This window comes from Macaca mulatta, chromosome 3, assembly GCF_049350105.2.
Source record: "Macaca mulatta isolate MMU2019108-1 chromosome 3, T2T-MMU8v2.0, whole genome shotgun sequence".
In the NCBI taxonomy this organism is placed as follows: Eukaryota; Metazoa; Chordata; class Mammalia; order Primates; family Cercopithecidae; genus Macaca; species Macaca mulatta.
The window spans coordinates 4,768,991-4,787,311 of record NC_133408.1 but is presented as its reverse complement, the minus strand read 5'-3'; the positions used below and the strand labels follow the sequence as shown (position 1 = coordinate 4,787,311).

Sequence of the window (18,321 nt, the reverse complement as noted above, 5' to 3'; positions counted from 1 at the left end):
TACTCGCATCTGATGGGTGGAGACCCGGGATGCCACTCAGAATCCTACAGCGCGCAGGGCAGGCCCACAGCAATGACACATGTGGCCCAGGACGTCAGCGGTGCTGAGGCACAGCTCCTGGTGTGTGAGGTCTCCCCTGTGCTCTGTAGCTGTCGCTGTCCCCTCACCCTCCCCCAATCTTCCAACCTAGTAGTTCTCAGACAGCTGCTTCGGAATCCCCAGGGGGCTTGGTGGAGCACAGAGCTCCCCTCGGTCTCTGGTTCATGACAGACGTAGGCCCCGAGAATCTTTCTGCAGGTTCCCAGTGAGGACGAGGCTGGCCCGGGACACGCCACTGATGCTCTCTGACCCAAAGGCTTTTCTCTCCTGCTTCCTTCCCTCTTCCCTCTCCGGCAGGTGACGTTACCAGCCTTTTTTTTTTTGGCCCTGCCTCTTCCTTGGCTTCTCCGCTCTTCCTCTCTTCCACTCGGTGCCTGGTAACAAGCGGCCGTCCTCAGAGATGTGCTTCAGGGCCCAAACTCCTTGCTCCTTGCACTCTTTCTGCACCAGAGCCACCCTGTGAGGCCTCGGGAATGCTCAGCATTTCTCTCCCGCCCCCCAGCAGCATGTTGCAGCCATCCCCTCACCACATGTCCAGGAGGGAGCCAGCATCCTTTGCTGACTTTCGTGCTGTGACTATGGTGTTGCGTGGAAAAGGGGCCATGGGAAGGCTGGGCAGGTGGCTGCTCAGAGCCCCACCTTGCACGGTGACCCACGGGGCCTGGAAATTCACTGCCCCGGTTTCCACACAGGTGCCTGAGCTCCTGCAGAGAATGCCTGATAGCAAGACGCATGCCCGTACATTTGTGCTTTCAGGCGTCCTAAGCACACATGCCTGCTCTTATTCGGACCAGTCCCTGTAAACTAGTTCAACTAAAGAGTGGCTTTCCACCCTGGCTGCAGACTGCAACCACCCAGGAATCCTTTTTTTTTTTTTTGAGAGTTTTTTTCTTGTTGCCCAGGCTGCAGTGCAATGACACGAACTTGGCTCACCGCAACCTCCAGGGATTCTCCTGCCTCAGCCTCCTGAGTAGCTGGGATTACAGGCATGCGCCACCACACCTGGCTAATTTTGTATTTTTAGTAGAGACATGGTTTCTCCATGTTGGTCAGGCTGGTCTTGAACTCCCGACCTCAGGTGATCTGCCCACCTCAGCCTCCCAAAGTGCTGGGATTACAGGCCTGAGCCACCACGCCCGGCCCTCCCAGGAATCTTTAAAAAGGTACCAGATGATGCCCAGACCCCTCCAATTAAGTCCAGATTTTTAAGAGATTTTTTTTAAAAGGTCTGCAAGTGATTCCAGCACACAGTCTGGGAACTAACCGCTTATGTAAGGTCTGGAAAACCTAAGAAACCACTCTTGACCCAGCTCTCTGGTGACCAGGAACTTATGTCTACCAGACCCAGGGCCTTCCCTTGCTGAAACATGCTGGCTAAACTCTGTTTCTTCCTAGCAGACAGCAGCCCTCTCCCTCCAGCTCAGAAGCTACGTCAGCAGTTGTTGGTTAGTTGGTTGGTTAGGTTGTGTCTCTCTTTAACTTCCTCCACTTCTGAAGACACCTGCAGTGACCTGATGTAGACTTGGTCACCCCACTGTCCCCCCAACCTTAGGCCCAGGAACCATGTCTTTGGAGGAGGCTCTCCTGCAGGCAGCTGGTTGCATCTAGCATGCTTGGATTCCTACAGGCAACTGGTTGCATCTAGCATGCTTGGATTCCTGCAGGCAACTGGTTGCATCTAGCATGCTTGGATTCCTGCAGGCGGCTGGTTGCATCTAACTTGCTTGGATTCCTGCAGGCGGCTGGTTGCATCTAGTTTGCTTGGATTCCTCCCAGTTTCACAGCCACAGGGTGGGCATTTCATGAAATCTCCAAATTCCAAGGGCTCTTGACAGACCACCTCCATCCTGATCAGAAGGGATAATGCCAGTTGCCCGGCCTCTTAGAACTTAAAACTCTAGCTCCTTCTCTGCTCCTCATTCCAAACCAAATGAATTGTGGCATTGGATTTTTCTTTCAAAATACTTCTTGCCTTAACGCCATCCTTTAGATTTTGGTGGCCAGCTCCTGGTGTGGACCGCATCTCACGGATGGGCTCCCCAGTTTCTGCCTCCTGTTACCCCTCACTGTCATCTCTCTCGTGAGTCCTGCTACCTTCCAGAAAAATAGGCTCCAAACACACTTTCGTCCCATCACTCACGACATGGAGTTCTCTAGTGGCCTGTTGGCCGCAGGACACTGTCCAGCCCCCTGCATTGGGATGTCTGGCCCCAATTCACCATAATGTACTTGTCTCCAATCTGCTGAGCTGCAGGAGTGCCCACCCCAGCCCAGCGGCCACTCCCCTTCTGCAAACCTCCAAGCACATTCCCCCTCTGCACACTGTCAGTCTTCCTATCCCCGCCCCGAATCCAAAGGCCCCTCCTATGGCTGGGGATCCACTGGCAGCTGCCTAACCCTTCCTATGCTCCTGGTCGTTTGGTGCAATCTGGAGCATGCTCACTGGCAGCTGCCTAACCCTTCCTATGCTGCTGGTCGTTTGGTGCAATCTGGAGCATGCTCAGGCCGGCATTTGAAATAACCTGGAACACATTTACATCATGGAAAATATGGAAAATAGGCTGATTGCCTTCCACTCCCTTTTAGAGCTGGCAAGAAAGATAATTGATGACTAAACAACCTGACGACCAACAAATATAAAAAGTCATAGCCCAACCGTGATCAAATAAGGCTCCAGCATTCCTCCTTGGAGGGACCCTGAGCCATCTGGTGTCATTTTCCTTTCCAATCTGGGAACATTCTGGAGATCCTGGCGTCCAGCTAACATGGACCTTGCTTCCTGACAACCCTACACCCCTTCCATTCCCCGGTCACTACTGCTTCAAGATGCAGTGGAAGGAGAAAATCAGACGTCTCAGAAGCGTGAGTGAAAGTGGGGTGTGTGATGAGACACATACAGAGGGGAGAGGGCCAGAGGACGGTGCCATGCCACACGCACCATTGCTCCTTTTGTTCCCGGTTTCAGCCAAGTTGTGCCGCGGGTGACTCTCCACCGGATGAGCTCCCTGGGTGTAAGGCCAGTATTCTTGGCCATTCTGGCTTAGAGAAAAGCTTTCTATATTCCAGAATGGCTCCAGGCCTCCTCCTCCTCCTATTAAATGGGTTTTAAAAGAGGTCTTAGAGCCCAGGCAGTTAGAAACAGACAAATACAGTAGAAGCCCGAGGCAAGCTTATTCTTTCCAAAGAGGAGGTGCTTCCTGTGTTAATTTGTTGTTGAAGAGCATGATGAAGATTCCGCTCCACTGAGACTGAGCCAAGAGTTGACTCATTCATGGGAGCAACATAACGGGTCCTGAGAAACCGAAGGATTCAGCAGCTGGGAGCCAAGACTGATCTGGAGTGGCCCAGAAATGCAACCCAAGGATCTTGGGCCCAAGGGCCAGAAGGTTTCTGCAGCCCCCTGGAGCATTCACAGAGGCTCCCTGTCCATCCGCTTTTCCCTCTATTGTGGCTGTGATCGCTCCTCCCCTCAGCTCACCAGACTCCTCGGAGAGGCTGACCTCTGAATAGGTTGAATGGGCTTGAAGAGGGCTGGGCTCCATTTGGGGGGATGAGCAGGCTCAGTGCCCCTGCACGAGGGAGAGTGTCTTGGTAAGCCTGTCTTTGTGTCAGGTCCCCAGGGCACCTTCCTCTGAGTCTCTTGCGTGGGAGAAGTTGCTGGACATGCCTCTTGGGCTCTGTACCCACCGGCACTGTGTGGGATCCACGCTGTTCTCCCTCCAGCCCCTGCCCCACCTCCTGAAACCCTTCTCTGCTCCTGGTGTCACTACCCGCCCCCCACCTCCAGCACTAATTTTCTAGGGACAAGGGGCAGGGGAAGGAGGAGAAGAGTCCTTGCTGCCCTCAGAGGAGGCGCGGGAGAAGAAATGGGGAGGAGTGGGGAGCCAGGGATGGCAGGAGCGATGGGAAAGCCCCTTCCTGCTGCCCACACAAGTTCTGGCTTCCCCTCCACCCACTGCACCATCTCGATGGCTGCTCTCATGGCAGGAGCTGCAGAGACACTGAGAAGAGGAAGGAAGGAGGATCTGAGAGGAGCCCAGCACACCCGGCTTCTCTGCTGCCCACCCTCCACTCTGTCCTCCCAGTCCAGGCCCTTCCTAGGCAGCCCTGGCACGGGTCCTCACTGGCCACACTGAGGCCATCAGCAAAGCACCTGGCGTCTTTACGCCTTGGGCTCTGGGTCTGTAAGGCGGTGAGGCTGAGGTTCCTGGGAAAGCCAGGCACCGTGGACTTGCCCAGCTAAGCACAGGCATCGGAGGCTAGAGAGGCCCCAGTCCCAATGACGACCGAGTGCCGTCTCCACCTGCAGAGCTTGGAGGACTCTGCTCTGCACTTAGGGCCACGCTTCAAGCCCAGTGCCTCTGATAACCGAGTCTCTGGGGAGAAATGAGCCCTCCAGTGCCAAATGACCCGCCACTAAAAGGCCTTTCGAGGCAGGGCCTCTCGTGAGCCCAAGCAGGCACACGGTGGGAGACGAGAGGGTGTGGGCTCACTTGACGTTCTGTGTGAGCGGGGTCATTCATAGGGTGAGGCGAGAGTCGAGGGGACAGAGGGCCCTCTAGTCCCCAGCACTTGGGCTCAGCTGGCAAGTCCACAGTGCCCGGCTTTCCCGGGAACCTCAGCCTCACCAACCTACAGACAAAGAGCCCAAAGCGCAGGGAGGTCAGTGCCACACAGGTTTTATTTTTGCACATGATTGGTGTTTAAAATTGTAAAGATTTTCCACGTTACCTGTAACCATCAAACCACATGTATTACCCCCAATTAGTCACCATTAACGGCTTGGCGTGTATACCCCTCCATATTCACTGTGCTTTCTTCTTCCAGAAATGAGCTCATTCTCTATATATCACTCTGTAACTTGTTTTTACCTAGTAAGGAGTCACAGGCGCCCCACAGGTAAATACTTGCACACTTGTCTTCATCTTCTTAACAGCTACCTGACACCCCAGTATCTCAGTCTGTCTGAACTTAAACAGCTAGACATTGACTTCTCAGAGTGTGGAGGCTGAAGTCCGAGATGAGGGTGTGGCAGGTTCTGTTCCTGGGGAGGCCTCTCTTCCTGGCTTGCGGACAGCAGCCTTCTGACTGTGCCCTCATGAGGCAGAGCAAGAGACAGCTCTGGTGCCTTCGCCCCTTGTAAGGACACCAATCCCATCACGTGGGCCTCACCCTCAGGAACTCCTCCAAACCCAATCACCTCCCAAGGCCCCACCTCCTAACCTTACCCATTGGGGATGAGGGCTTCATTATATGTGGGATGGTGGTACCTCAACATTCAGACCCTGGCACCATAGGGCCACTAATGTGTTATCCTGCCTGTGGAGAGATGCACAGACTGAACCATCCAGACCGCACAGTGGAGCACGCTCTTTCAACCCCCCTGCCCCTGACCACAGTGGACACTCGGGAAGAAATGGGTACAGCAAGTGAACAAATGAATGAGCAAGTCAAAGACATGAACACATGACATGTGACTGTCTCCCTGTGTGCTGATGTTTCATTCTGATACATCCCTCCCTAAATTCATCTGCTGAGACAAAGGATTTTAACCGATATTGCCACACAGTTTTCCCCAAGGTGTGGCAACCCACACCCCACCAGCAACACCTGTGATGTCTGCCAGCCTGTGTCCTTGTAGCACTTCTCTTTCCAGGTTTCCAAATGTTGCTAAACTGCTGGGTCAAGGAATAGCATCTCCCTGGGGTCAGCCTCCCTTGTGTGGATTTTTTCTTACTGCTCTTGGCCACTGCCTGTTCCTGGTCTATACCCGTTCCATTGGTTGCACTGTCTTTTCCTGCCCCTTGGCCAGAGGCCGTCATGTGTCAGCGATAGAAACGTTTTGGCTGTCGTATGCACAGCCAGTATTCTCTCCCCGTCACACTGGGCCTCATGATTATGGGGGGTGGCATCACGGAGATCCCAGTGCATTTTCGACGTCATCACTGTCACCATCCTCTCTTGGTCACTTGGGGGATACGGTCGCCATCAGTTCAATAGGGCAAAAGAGAGGGAGGCCACCTGCATCCGCCAGGTGCTGGAACGGGTCCAGGCAGCTGCCAGAGTCTGCCGTTTCCAACTCGATACAGCACCTGTGATCGGCAGTCGTACCCATGACATTTATTTAATTGACCAAACATGAACATTATAGAGGAAGTTGATCATTTAAATGATATACTTGAAACTCATCTGAGTAAGGAAGCTGAGAACAGTCAAAGGAGCTAATTTAAAAAATAAAAAAATAAAAAAACTACCTAATCCACTGAATTCTAATCACGCCGAGTGCTTATCTCTCCTGCCAGACGTACAGCGAGCGCCTTGCAGCGTCTCACAGCGGCACTGTCTTCTCTTTTGCAGCACTCCCTACAAAGTGAGACCTGTGGCCATCAAGCAACTCTCTGGTAAGGCCCTGCTGTCATTTTTTAAACTAAAAGAAGGAAAAAGAAATCTTGAGCTTGCCCTGGTGATAAAATATATACTAGTTAAGCATTTGAATCTAAGCATTTGAAATGTTTATTAGTTAAACCTTTGAAGCATTCAACTATATGTTAGTTAAGCATTTGAATCTGCATTTGAAGCTGACACTATTACAGAATCTGAAACCTTGTATTACTGTAAGGGCTCTGCCTTTCTAACCCCAGGCAGAATAGCATCTCCCTGGGATTAGCCTCCCTTGCATGGATTTTTTCTTACTCCTCTTGGCCACTGCCTGTTCCTGGTCTATGCCGGTTCCATTGGCTGCACTGTCTTTTCCTGCCCCTTGGCCAGAGGCCATCCTAAGGACTTTGCAGATGCAGGGCGGCATCCACTCTGGTCTTCCTGGCCTAGCACCTGTCCTCGCCTTTCCACTGTGAGTTGCCAAGGCAGGCATCTGTGGCCCCTGGGATGCCTTGGGGTGCCTCATATAGTCACTTGGGCTGCTGTGTTAGAATCCTTTTTCTTTTCTTTCTTTCCTTCTTTTCTTTTTTTTTTTTTTTTTTTTTTTTTTTGGGTGGGGGACAGAATCTGGCCCTGTCGCCCAGGGCTGAAGTGCAGTGGCGCAATCTCGGCTCACTGCAACCTCTGCCTCCCAAGTTCAAGTGAGTCTCTTGCCTCACCCTCCCAAGTAGCTGGGATTACAGGCATGCGCCACCAAGCCTGGGTAATTTTTTTGTATTTTTAATAGAGACAGAGGTTTGTCATGTTGGCCAGGCTGGTCTCGAACTCCTGACCTCAGGTGATCCACCCACCTCAGCCTCCCAAAGTACAGGATTACAGTCATGAGCCACTGTACCCAACCTAGAATCCATTTTCCATTTGATTTTTATAACGTTTATTTATGTATAATTTATACATCATGAAATGCCATTTAAGTGTCTATTTTGATGAGTTTTGAAAAGTGTGTCACCCTCGTAATCATTACCCAAATCAAGACATTTGCACCACCTAGAAAAGCTCTCTCATGCCCCTCCCAGTGTGTCTCAGTCCACAACCGACCTGCTTTCTGACATCATCCATGAGATTTGTCCTTTTGAGAGTTTCATGTAAAAGAAATTACATGGTACATGTACTCTTTTTTGACTTGACATGTTTTTGAGACCCACCCGTGTGCTGTGTGTAGAGACAATTCATTGCTTTGTATTGCTAAGTGGTATCCCATGGCGTGGGCTGTACCACAGGGCGCCTTCCATTCTCTGTGGAGGGACATTGGTGTCCCATGGCGTGGGCAGTACCACAGGGCACCTTCCATTCTCTGTGGAGGGACATTGGTGTCCCATGGCGTGGGCAGTACCACAGGGCGTCTTCCGTTCACTGTGGATGGACATTGGTGTCCCATGTTGTGGGCTGTACCACAGGGCGTCTTCCGTTCACTGTGGATAGACATTGGTGTCCCATGTTGTGGGCAGTACCACAGGGCGCCTTCCATTCTCTGTGGATGGACATTGGTGTCCCATGGTGTGGGCAGTACCACAGGGCGTCTTCCATTCTCTGTGGATGGACATTGGTGTCCCATGGTGTGGGCTGTACCACAGGGCATCTTCCATTCACTGTGGATGGACATTGGTGTCCCATGGTGTGGGCAGTACCACAGGGCATCTTCCGTTCACTGTGGATGGACATTGGTGTCCTGTGGCGTGGGCTGTACCACAGGGCGTCTTCCATTCTCTGTGGAGGGACATTGGTGTCCCATGGCATGGGCAGTACCACAGGGCGTCTTCCATTCTCTGTGGAGGGACATTGGTGTCCCGTGGCGTGGGCAGTACCACAGGGCGTCTTCCGTTCACTGTGGATGGACATTTGGGTTGTTTCCAGTCTCAGGGCTTTTATGAATAAGGCTGCTGTGAGCATTAAAGTACAAGTAATGGTGGAAACATCTATTTTTATATATTTTATTTCGCTTGGCTAAATACCTAAGACACCTATAACCTTGTCAACTTTTTTATGCAGTTAAACATATACTTAACCATCGTCCCTAAGAGTGGCGGGAAGAGTCTGTAGAGTGCTCCCCAGTCTGGGTTTGTCTGACGTTTCTCTCACGACCAGCCTGGGTGTGGTGGGGTTTGGAAGGAATATGTGGGGCGCATGACAGCCAGGTGGGACCACTGGCTTCTGCACTGCAGAGTCACCGTTGGTCTCCTTCCCTGCTCTTCTTTGGAAGCAAGTCACTAAGTCCAGCTCATCCAAGCGGAGGAGAAAAAACCGAGGTTCATTTACTCTACACAGATAATCATTTGCTCCAGCACCACTTGGTGAAAAGACGATCTTTTCTCCCACTGAATTACCATGACACCTTTGTGGAAAATCAATGGGCCATATATGTGTGAGTCTTTTTCTGGACTCCAGATACTGTTGTGTAAATTTACATGTCTTAAAACAAAAGCACACCATCTTGACTACTGTAGATAAATAGTAGGTCTTGAAATCAGGTACTCTAAATTATCTCTGGTTTCTTTTTTCTTTTTCAAAAATGTTATTGCTTTTACTTTCAAATAAATTTTAGAATCAGTCTATGAATTGCTACCAAAAAAAAAGTCTGCTAGGATTTTGACTGAAATTGCATTAAATATACAGAAAAATGTGGGAAGAATTAATATCTTAAGAATGTTGAGTCTTCTGATTCATAAATATGGTCTATCCATTTATTTGGGTTTCCTTTAATGTTTCTCAATAATGTGTTACCATTGTTAATATGAAGTACTTAAATATATATTGATAAATACATCACTATTTCATGTATTTAATGGTATTATAAATGGATTTTTTTTTCATTTCAATTTCCAGTAGTTTTTAGTTTATAGGAATTGGCCTTTGTATAAGACCTTGCTAAACTCATTTATTAGGTCTAGTACCTTTTTGTAGATTTCCTATGATTCTATAGATGATTTTCTTAGAGTGCTGGTTTTCTGACAACAAAGTCCTTCTGCTTTTGTCTGAAAAAGTTTTTCTTTGTTGTTTTGCTTTTTTTTTTTTTTTTTTTCAAAGAGAGAGAGAGATAAGAGCTGTCTCTGGTGCCCAGGCTGGAGTGCAGTGGTGCAGTCATAACTCATGACAGCCTTGACCTCCCAGGCTGAAGCAGTCCTCCCTTCTCAGCCTCACAAGTAGCTGGGACTACAGGCACACACCACCATGCCTGGCTAATTTTTTAAGCTTTTGTAGGGACAAGTTCTCACGATGTTGCCCAGGCTGGTCTCAAACTCCTAAACTCAAGTAATCCTCACTTCCTGGGATTACAGGGATGAGCCACCATGCCCGACTGACAGTGTTGTTATTTCATCTTCATTTTGAAAGGGCATTTTCTTGCCATAGAGAATTTTACTTTCGCAGTTTTCCAGCACCGTGGATATGTCGTCTCGTTGTATTTTAGCTGGTGTAGCCCCTAATGAGGAGTCTGTGATGCTTTACCTTTGTTCCTCTGCGTGCAGTGTGTCTTTTTCCCTCTGGTTGCTTAAGGTGTTTTCTTTATCACTGGTTTGCAGGAATTTGATTATGATGGACTTGGCGTGGTTTTCTTTTGGTTTAACCTGCTTGGTATTCATTGATCCTCTTGGAACTTTGGGATCATATTTTTCATGAAATTTGGAATTTTTTCTGCTCTCTCGCTCTCTCTCCCTCTCCCTCTCCCCCGTTTCCCCTGGGATCCTAATTACCTGAATGATAGACAGCCTGAGAGCATCCCCTGACTCACTCACACTCTGTTTCTTTCTTTCCAGACCGTTTTTTCTGTTTGCTTTGTTTTTCTTAGACTTTTCTGTGGCGTCTTCAATTGCATTGGTCTTCCCTCCTGCAGTGTCTAGTCTGCTGTGAATCTCGTTCAGTGAAATTTTCATTTCATATATTGCGTTCTTCATCCCTAGGAATTTGTTTTCCTCCTTTTTCGTATCTCCCATTTTCAGATGTCCCATTTATGCCTCATTATGTTTATATTTCCTGTAAACGCTTATACCTCATGATAATTGTTTCATGCCATTGTCTACTAGTTTCCTGCTCTCTGCCGTATCTGTCTGTCTCTGTTGATTGATTTTTTTCCTGGGTATGGGTCATATTTTTCTAATTCTCATGAATCTAGTAGATTTGGATGGAATGCTCATCACAGGAGTGCATGCTGGTTCATCATCTGGTTTTGTTTCTCCCAGTTAGCGTGTTGAGCTCTGCCTTGGCCAGCAGTTAAGTCACTTGCACATCAGTTTGATGCCTTTGAGTCCCACCTTTAAGTTTTGCCAGAACGGCTCGAGAGGCCTCTTACCCCAGGGATCACTCAGTCCTGCTAAAACATGATCCCTTTGGGGTCTCCCCCAAACTCCTGGCTGATCACCAAATTCCACTCTGGCTGTTTAGAGTGCAAATGTTTGGAGATGAGAATGAAAGCGTCAGGGCCTTGAAGGTCGTTGCAAGGATGCTGGCTTTTATGCTGAGTGGCGTGGGCAGCTATTAGAAGGCTTTCAGCGGAGGAGTGACACCGTCACATTTGTGTTTTAAATCTTGCTCAGGGCGCTGGGTCAAGATCAGGAAAGGGAAGTGGTAGCAAAGGTGGAGGCAGAGAAATCCGAGAGGAGGCTGGTTTTTTGGGAGGAGACGGAGGCCCAGGCCAGGGTGGGGGTCATGGAGGCAATGAGGAGTGCAGGTTCCAGCATGTTCTAAAAGCAGAGACCAGCTTTTTCCTAAGTGGAAGCGGGATATACAGACACCCATCCAGGGCTTCTTTGACCTGAGCACTGAGCACCATGGCCCAGGGAGGGGGTTGCTGCGGGTGGGCTTGGCCTGCTCGTCAGACATCAGGTGCACGAGGGGCAGGCAGAGTCAGGGCAGGCGGCCTCTGGGCTGTCAGCTCCCAATGGATGGTGTTGAAGTCTGGGGCTTGGTGAGGCCAGCAGGGAGTGAGTGAGCGCCAGCAGGAGGGGCCAGGCCTGATCCGGACGGAGACAGAACCCATCTGTGGGAGAAGGATGCTGGTGCCTAGATGCCATCAGGAGCAGAGGGGTCAAAGCCATGAAGCCCTGGAGGCAAGAAGAGGCAAAGGCCGGCCAGGTGTGGGTTGGATGCAGCAGGGCTCGCGCAGGCCAGTGAAGACGGGCGAGGTGGCTGTGTTCAGAGTTAGAAGAGTATCGCTGGGAGCAGAGGAAAGAGGGATTTCTGTGTCACTTGGGGGCCCATCCAGGACCAGTGGGAGATGGAGTTGGGCTCATTAAGGGAAAGAGGTGAACGGGAGTTGGAACCGGCTGTCCTAAGGCCAGAGCTCCTCCTCCCTAGAGGACTCTGGCAAATGCTGCTGGCCTTGGGCTGTGCAGGCGCCCAGTGGCTGAGAGATTGGTGCCCTCTGCAGCCCTCCTGGAACTCGGATCCTAGGAGCCACAAAGGGTCCGTGTGATCTCAGGACCGTTTCAAGGGGATTGTGTCTTTTTGACCAGAGCGTTAGGGAAAGCGTGCTGCACAGTCACAGGCCAGGACAACCCCCCACCGCCCAAGTCCTGTAGGAGAGCCAGGGGCTCTCACAATATTCTTAGGTGCAACAGCAGTTGAGCCGTACTGTCACGCTTAACCCAAGTAATGATAGTGTCTTCAATTAGACACTGCTGTAGGGGTCTGGTTCTGCTTGTTCGCCTCCACATTCCTGCCTGCCCTAGGACCCAGGACCTGTCTCTAGTCACACACACCCTGTCCAGCCTCTGCATCTGACCCTGTGGAGACCCACACCACATTCTACCTCCCTGGCCAGAGACCAAGAGTGACTTAGAGGCTTCCACTTCCCAGCAGCTTTATTGGTGTTGCTGTTTCCATAGAAGGACAATAAAAGGGAGCCATAAGGAGGAGCATCCGCAGAGTACGTGCTTGAGCTTCTGCAAGCCAGAGGAGGCCGGTGCTGGTAGGGTGGACAGGCTGCCTGGCTGTGCCCCACAACGCGCATGTGAAGAGGTTTTGGGGGCAGCCATGGAACCCCGGAGCTGCCCCCGCGTGAGAGTTCCCCCAGGAGGTGATCAAATGCATTTAAAGTCCAGTCACAGTCCAGACGCAGACACACCGTAACTGTAAAGCACACACCAAATTCTGAAGGCTTAGTATAAAAAAGAATATAAAAATCTCAGTCACGTTTGTATTGATTTCATATTTCCTGGTTGAGATGTCATTGATATAACATAAAGCCCACCATTTTAAAGTGTACAACCTCAGCCAGGCACAGTGGCTCACACCTGTAATCCCAGCACTCTGGGAGGCCGAGGCGGGAGGATCACCTGAGGCCAGGAGTTTGAGACAAGACTGGCCAATATGGTGAAACCCCATCCCTACTAAAAATACAAAAATTAGCTAGATGTGGTGGTGCACATCTGTAATCCTAGCTACTTGGGAGGCTGAGGCAGGAGAATCGCTCGAACCTGGGAGGTAGAGCTTGCAGCAAGCCGAGATCACACCACTGCACTCTAGCCTGGGTGACACAGCGAGACTCCATCTCAACAAAAAAAAGTAAAGTGTACAACCTCAGTCCTTTTTAGTGTCTTCATTTTGTTGTGCAACCATCACCACTATTTAATTCCAGAACATTTCCATCAACCCAAAAAGAAACCCTGTACCTGTTAGCAGTCCCTTTCCATCCCCCTGACCCCCCAGCCCCTGGCAGGCCCTGCTCTCTGTCCTGTGCAATCTGGACCTTTCACATGACAGAATCGGTGGCCTTTCCAGCCTGGATTCTTCCACTTCACACACTATGTTCCAGGCTCCCTGTGTTGCAGCTCGTGACAGCTCTTCATTCCTTTATGGCTGGATGACGTTCCGTTGCGTGACTGCGTTGCATGGCTGCGTCGCGTGGCTGCGTCCCGTAGCTGCATCACGTTCGGTTGATCCATTCATCCGCTGATGGATATTTGGGCTGTTTCCACAAAGGCTATTGTGAATGATGCTGCTGCAAATATTTGTGTGCAAATTTTTGTGTGAAAGATACATGGTGCAATTAGGTATTTTGAAGTATATTGGAGTAAATGAAATGTTAAAATCTTTTTAAAAGTCTAGCTGTCATGAAGGGGAGGGCCTGAGAGAAGTGAAGTGCTGAAAGTTCACAGCAGAGGGTACTGGATGCTGTGGGTGCGCCAGACTGGCCTGTCCAGGAGGTCCCTGCAGGCTGGATAGCAGGTCCCTTACCCACTAATGGGTGCCTCCTCCAACCCCTGAGTCCCCCTGCCTGGGGACCTCCTCTGTGTGGGGCACACCAGGAAGTGGTGGGGAGGGCCCGCCCCGAGGTCAGTCCTCCCCAGTGAGAGGGAGCTGGAGGACGGGTGCCCAGCTTCCTTGCTCCATAGTGGGACTGCAAATCTGACGTCATCAATGCAGCTGCTCAAAGGGAGCTCAGAGCGGGGAGTCACCTGCGCATCAGCTCACCCTCTGGGAGCTCTCATCCCCCCACGCCTCAATCCCCCACTCCCTCCCAGGGCTTCCTGGGCTGGCCTTCAAATGCGCCACTAGCCCCCAACTCCTTGTCTCCAGTGGTCTTTTGAGGATCTCAAACTAAGAACCTTACACTCCAAGAGGAGTCAGGCCCCCTGGCATACTCATTTGTCATTTGGATGAAATAGCCTTAGGAGAGCCACTTAACCCCACTGAACTTCCATTTCCCTTGCAAAACAGGAATTCTAATGCATACCTTGCCTGGTTCTTGGGAGGATAAATGAAGTAATTTATGCAAAATGTTGAACACAGTGCCTGCCACTTGGTAAGTGCCCAGTAAATGGTTGCTATCATTGAAAATGACTTAGAGGGCATTTTTGAGTGACTAAAGTTAGGTCTCTCTGGAATTGCTGAATTTTAATAGAACAGGAATGCTTCCTAAAGTCTAAAACAAAACACAGAGGACTGGCTGTGTCTGCCCTGGAAGCCAAGTTAATGCTGGAAGTCTGAGCACAGACACCTTGCTCGCGAGAAATAACACTCCTTGATAATATTGTCTATTTCAGTGCAGTTTCACTCTAGAAGGCCTTATAAGCATAGCCGCCGTCATCCTTACTTCCATTCTTTTTGAAACAAAAAGGCTGCAGTGGGCCAGGCGCGGTGGCTCACACCTGCAATCCCAGCACTTTGGGAGGCCGAGGTGGGCAGATCACAAGGTCAGGAGATGGAGACCATCCTGGCTAACACGGTGAAACCTGTCTCTATTAAAAAATATGAAAAATTAGCCGGGCGTGGTGGCAGCGCCTGTAGTCCCAGCTACTCGGGAGGCTGAGGCAGGAGAATGGCATGAACCCAGGAGGCGGAGCTTGCAGTGAGCCAAGATTGTGCCACCGCATGCCAGCCTGGGCAACAGAGCGAGACTCCGTCTCAAAAGAAAAAAAAAAAAATGACTGCAGTGTATAAATGAAAAATAACTATTTCTGGAATTGTGTGTTCGGACGGACTCCCCTTAGAGTAGCCTAGCCAACAAAGACAGCAGCCCTTAGCATGCCACTGTCAGAGATATTGATCGCAAACAGTAATACAGAAGCCTTCAGAATGCAAGTGTCCTGATGGCAGATTGGAGTAAAATGGAGATGATGACCATCGAACACTGCTGCACAGACCTCAAGACTGCCCTCCCTGCTGCTAGGCGTTTGTGAGAACCAGGCCAACCCATACCTGCCCATGGCTGTGTCCTGCCTGACTGCCCTGAAATGCACAGATCCTGTGGGGGCAGTTTGATGAGTTTTGTTTTGTTTTTTGTTGTTTTTGTTTTTAAGACAGAGTTTCACTGTCGTTACCCAGGCTGGAGTGCAGTGGCATGATCTTGGCTCACTGCAACCTATGCCTCCTGGGTTTAAGCAGTTCTCCTGCCTCAGCCTCCCAAGTAGCTAAGATTACAGGCGCATGCCACCACACCCAGCTAATTTTTTGTATTTTTAGTAGAGACAAGGTTTTGCCATGTTGACCAGGCTGATCTTGAACTCCTGACCTCAGGTGATCCACCTGCCTCCGCCTCCCAAAGTGCTGGGATTATAGGCGTGAGCCACTGCGCCTGGCCACAGTTTGATGAGTTTTGATAGAAGTGCATGTGTTAGATCTTTGAGGAATCACCACCCAAACCAGAAATACCGTTTGACCCAGCAATGACATTTATATGTATACCCAAAGGAATATAAATCATTCTATTATAAAGATACATCTACGTGTATGTTCATTGTAGCACTATTCACAATAGCAAAGACAAGGTATCAGTCCAAATGCCCATCAATGATAGACTAGATAAAGAAAATGTGATACATATACACCATGGAATACTATGCAGCCATAAAAAGGAACGAGATCATGTCCTTTGCAGTGACATGGATAGAGCTGGAAGCCATTATCTTCAGCAAACTAACACAGGAACAGAAAGTCAAACACTGCATGTTCTCACTTATAAATGGGAGCTGGACAACGAGAACACATGGACATAGGGAGGGGAATAACACACTGGGGCCTGTCGGGAGGGTTGGAGGAGGGAGAGTATCAGGATAAATAGCTAGGGCATGCTGGGCTTAATACCTAGGTGATGGGTTGACAGGTGCAGCAAACCACCATGACACACGTTTACCTGTGTGACATCCCTGCATGTCCTGCACATGTATCCCAGAACTTAAATTAAATTTTTTAAAGTGCACGTGCACGTAACCACCACCACAATCAAGACAGAGGACATTTCCATCACCCTAGAAAAATGCCGCTGTACCCACTTCAAGGCAGTCCCCACTGTGGAGTGCTCTGCCTGTTTTTGAGTTGCACGGAGTTGGAATCACACAGCACGGGCTCTTTGATGTCTGGACTCTTTCACTCAACATCATTTTTGTTTGTTTGTTTGTGTGTGTGTGTGTTTGTTTTTTGAGACGGGGTCTCACGCCTGTTGCCCAGGCTGGAGTGTGAGGCTCACTTGAGGTCAGGAGTTCGAGACCAGCCTGGCCAACATGGTAAAACCTGGTCTCTACAAAAAATTAGCAGGGCGTGGTGGCATGTGCCTGTAGTCCCAGCTACTCAGGAGGCTGAGGCAGGAGAATCTCTTGAACCTGGGAGGAGGAGGTTGCAGTGAGCAGAGGTTGTACCACTGCTCTCCAGTCTGGGCAACAAAACGAGACTCCATCTCAAAAAAAAAAAAAAAAAAGAAACTGCCAGGCTGTTTTACCAAATGGTTATACCATTCCACATTCCCACCAGCAGCGTCTGAGTGACCCAGCTGTTCCACATCCCTGCAACAGTAAACATTTTCTGCTTACATTTTAGACATTTGAGTAGGTGTAAGAGCAATCCTATCTTCTTATAGTTTTAATGTGCATTTCCAAGTAACTTAATGATGTTGAACATGTTGCTATGGCTTATTGGCTATTTGAATGTCATATTTTGTGAAGTGTCTGTTCAAAAGTATTTTGCTCAGACCAGGTCCAGTGGCTCACGCCTGTAATCCTAGCTCTTTGGAAGGCCAAGGTAGGTGGATTACCTGAGGTCAAGAGTTCGAGACCAGCCTGACCGACATGGTGAAACTTCCTTTCTACTAAAAATACAAAAATTAGCTGGGCGTGGTGGTGGGTGCCTGTAATCCCAGCTACTCAAGAGGCTGAGGCAGGAGAATCGCTTGAACCCAGGAGGTGGATGTTACAGTAAGCCAAGATCACGCCATTGCACTCCAGCCTGGGCGACAGAGCAAAAGCTCCATCTCAAAAAAAATATGTATAAAAAGGATTTTGCTCATTTTTTAAGCTGGCTCGTATTATTTTTAACACTGGTTTGTAGGAAACTCTACATAAGCTAGGATGTAGTTCATTTGTCAGATATATATGGCAAATATTTTTCCCAGTTTGTGACTTGCCTTTTTCGTTTTCTTAATGAGGTCATTTGATGAGCAGAGGTTTTTAATTTGATGAATTCCATCCAGTGTAACAAGTTTTTCTGTTGTAGTTAGTACTTCTTGTGTCTTCTCTAATAACTTTTCTGTTTTTTGTGTTTTTGTTTGTTTGTTTTTGAGACAAGATTTCTTGTCGCCCAGGCTGGAGTGCAGTGGCATGATAAGCTCACTGCAACCTCCACCTCCCAGGTTCAAGTGATCCTCCTGCCTCAGGCTCCCGAGTAACTAGGATTACAGGTGTCCGCCACCACGCCTGGCTAATTTTTTTGTATTTTTAGTAGAAATGGGGTTTTCACCATGTTAGCCAGGCTGGTCTCGAACTCCCGACCTCAGGTGGCCGACCCGCCTCGGCGTCCCAAAGTGCTAGGATTACAGGCGTAAGCCACCATGCCCAGCCCTAAAAAAATTTTTTTTTTTTATCCCAAGGTCATAGAGATACATTTTTAGAAGATTTAGAGTTATAGCCGTTATGGTTTTTTTTTTTTTTTTTTTTAATTTAAGGAAAATTTTTAACAACCCAGTCATTGTTGAGATGTTATGTTTTAATCTGTCATTCATTTCAAATTAATGTTGTGTGTGTTGTGAAGTGGAGACTGCCCTTCGTTTTCTTCCCCACGCTGACACGCAGCTGTTACTGCACCACTTGTTGAGACTTTCCTTTTCCCGCTGAATCCATGGCTCCTTTGTTGACAGTTAATGGTCTCTATGTTTGGGCCTCTCGCTGAACTCTGTTCTGCTTCACTGATCTATTTGTCTATCCTCACACCAATACCACATTGGGCTACGTTACTGTGCCCTGGAATCAGGTACTCTAAGTTCTCCATTTGTTCTTCCTCTTCAGTCGTTTTGACTGTATAGGTTCTTTTCTTTTCCCTACAAATTTTAGAATCAACTTATCAATTTCAAAAAAGAAGCCT

At 49.2% G+C, this 18,321-nt stretch overlaps 1 protein-coding gene and 2 long non-coding RNA genes across 25 annotated transcripts in view; 1 reads left to right on the top strand and 2 right to left on the bottom strand.

The window, feature by feature from the left end:
- PDE9A (phosphodiesterase 9A) overlaps positions 1 to 18,321 on the top strand; it is a 119,158-nt gene that overhangs the window by 38,451 nt on the left and 62,386 nt on the right. For 15 of the 22 annotated variants that reach the window (XM_077994362.1, XM_077994349.1, XM_077994345.1 and 12 more), the window contains 1 exon segment: positions 6,457 to 6,500. The exons of 6 other annotated variants lie outside the window; for them this stretch is intronic. Coding sequence is in view for 8 of the 16 variants with exons in the window: in XM_077994349.1 (XP_077850475.1) it covers positions 6,457 to 6,500 (44 nt within the window). In the remaining 8 variants the exon portion in view is untranslated. 22 annotated transcript variants of the gene reach the window in all.
- LOC144339604 (uncharacterized) overlaps positions 1 to 18,321 on the bottom strand; it is a 76,428-nt gene that overhangs the window by 31,003 nt on the left and 27,104 nt on the right. The gene's annotated exons all lie outside the window — the stretch shown is intronic.
- Positions 964 to 5,954, bottom strand: LOC144339607 (uncharacterized). The gene is made up of 3 exons (XR_013414850.1): positions 4,695 to 5,954; positions 2,543 to 4,206; positions 964 to 2,480 (listed from the first exon to the last, which is right to left on the bottom strand). It is a non-coding gene; the product is annotated as an uncharacterized LOC144339607 (long non-coding RNA).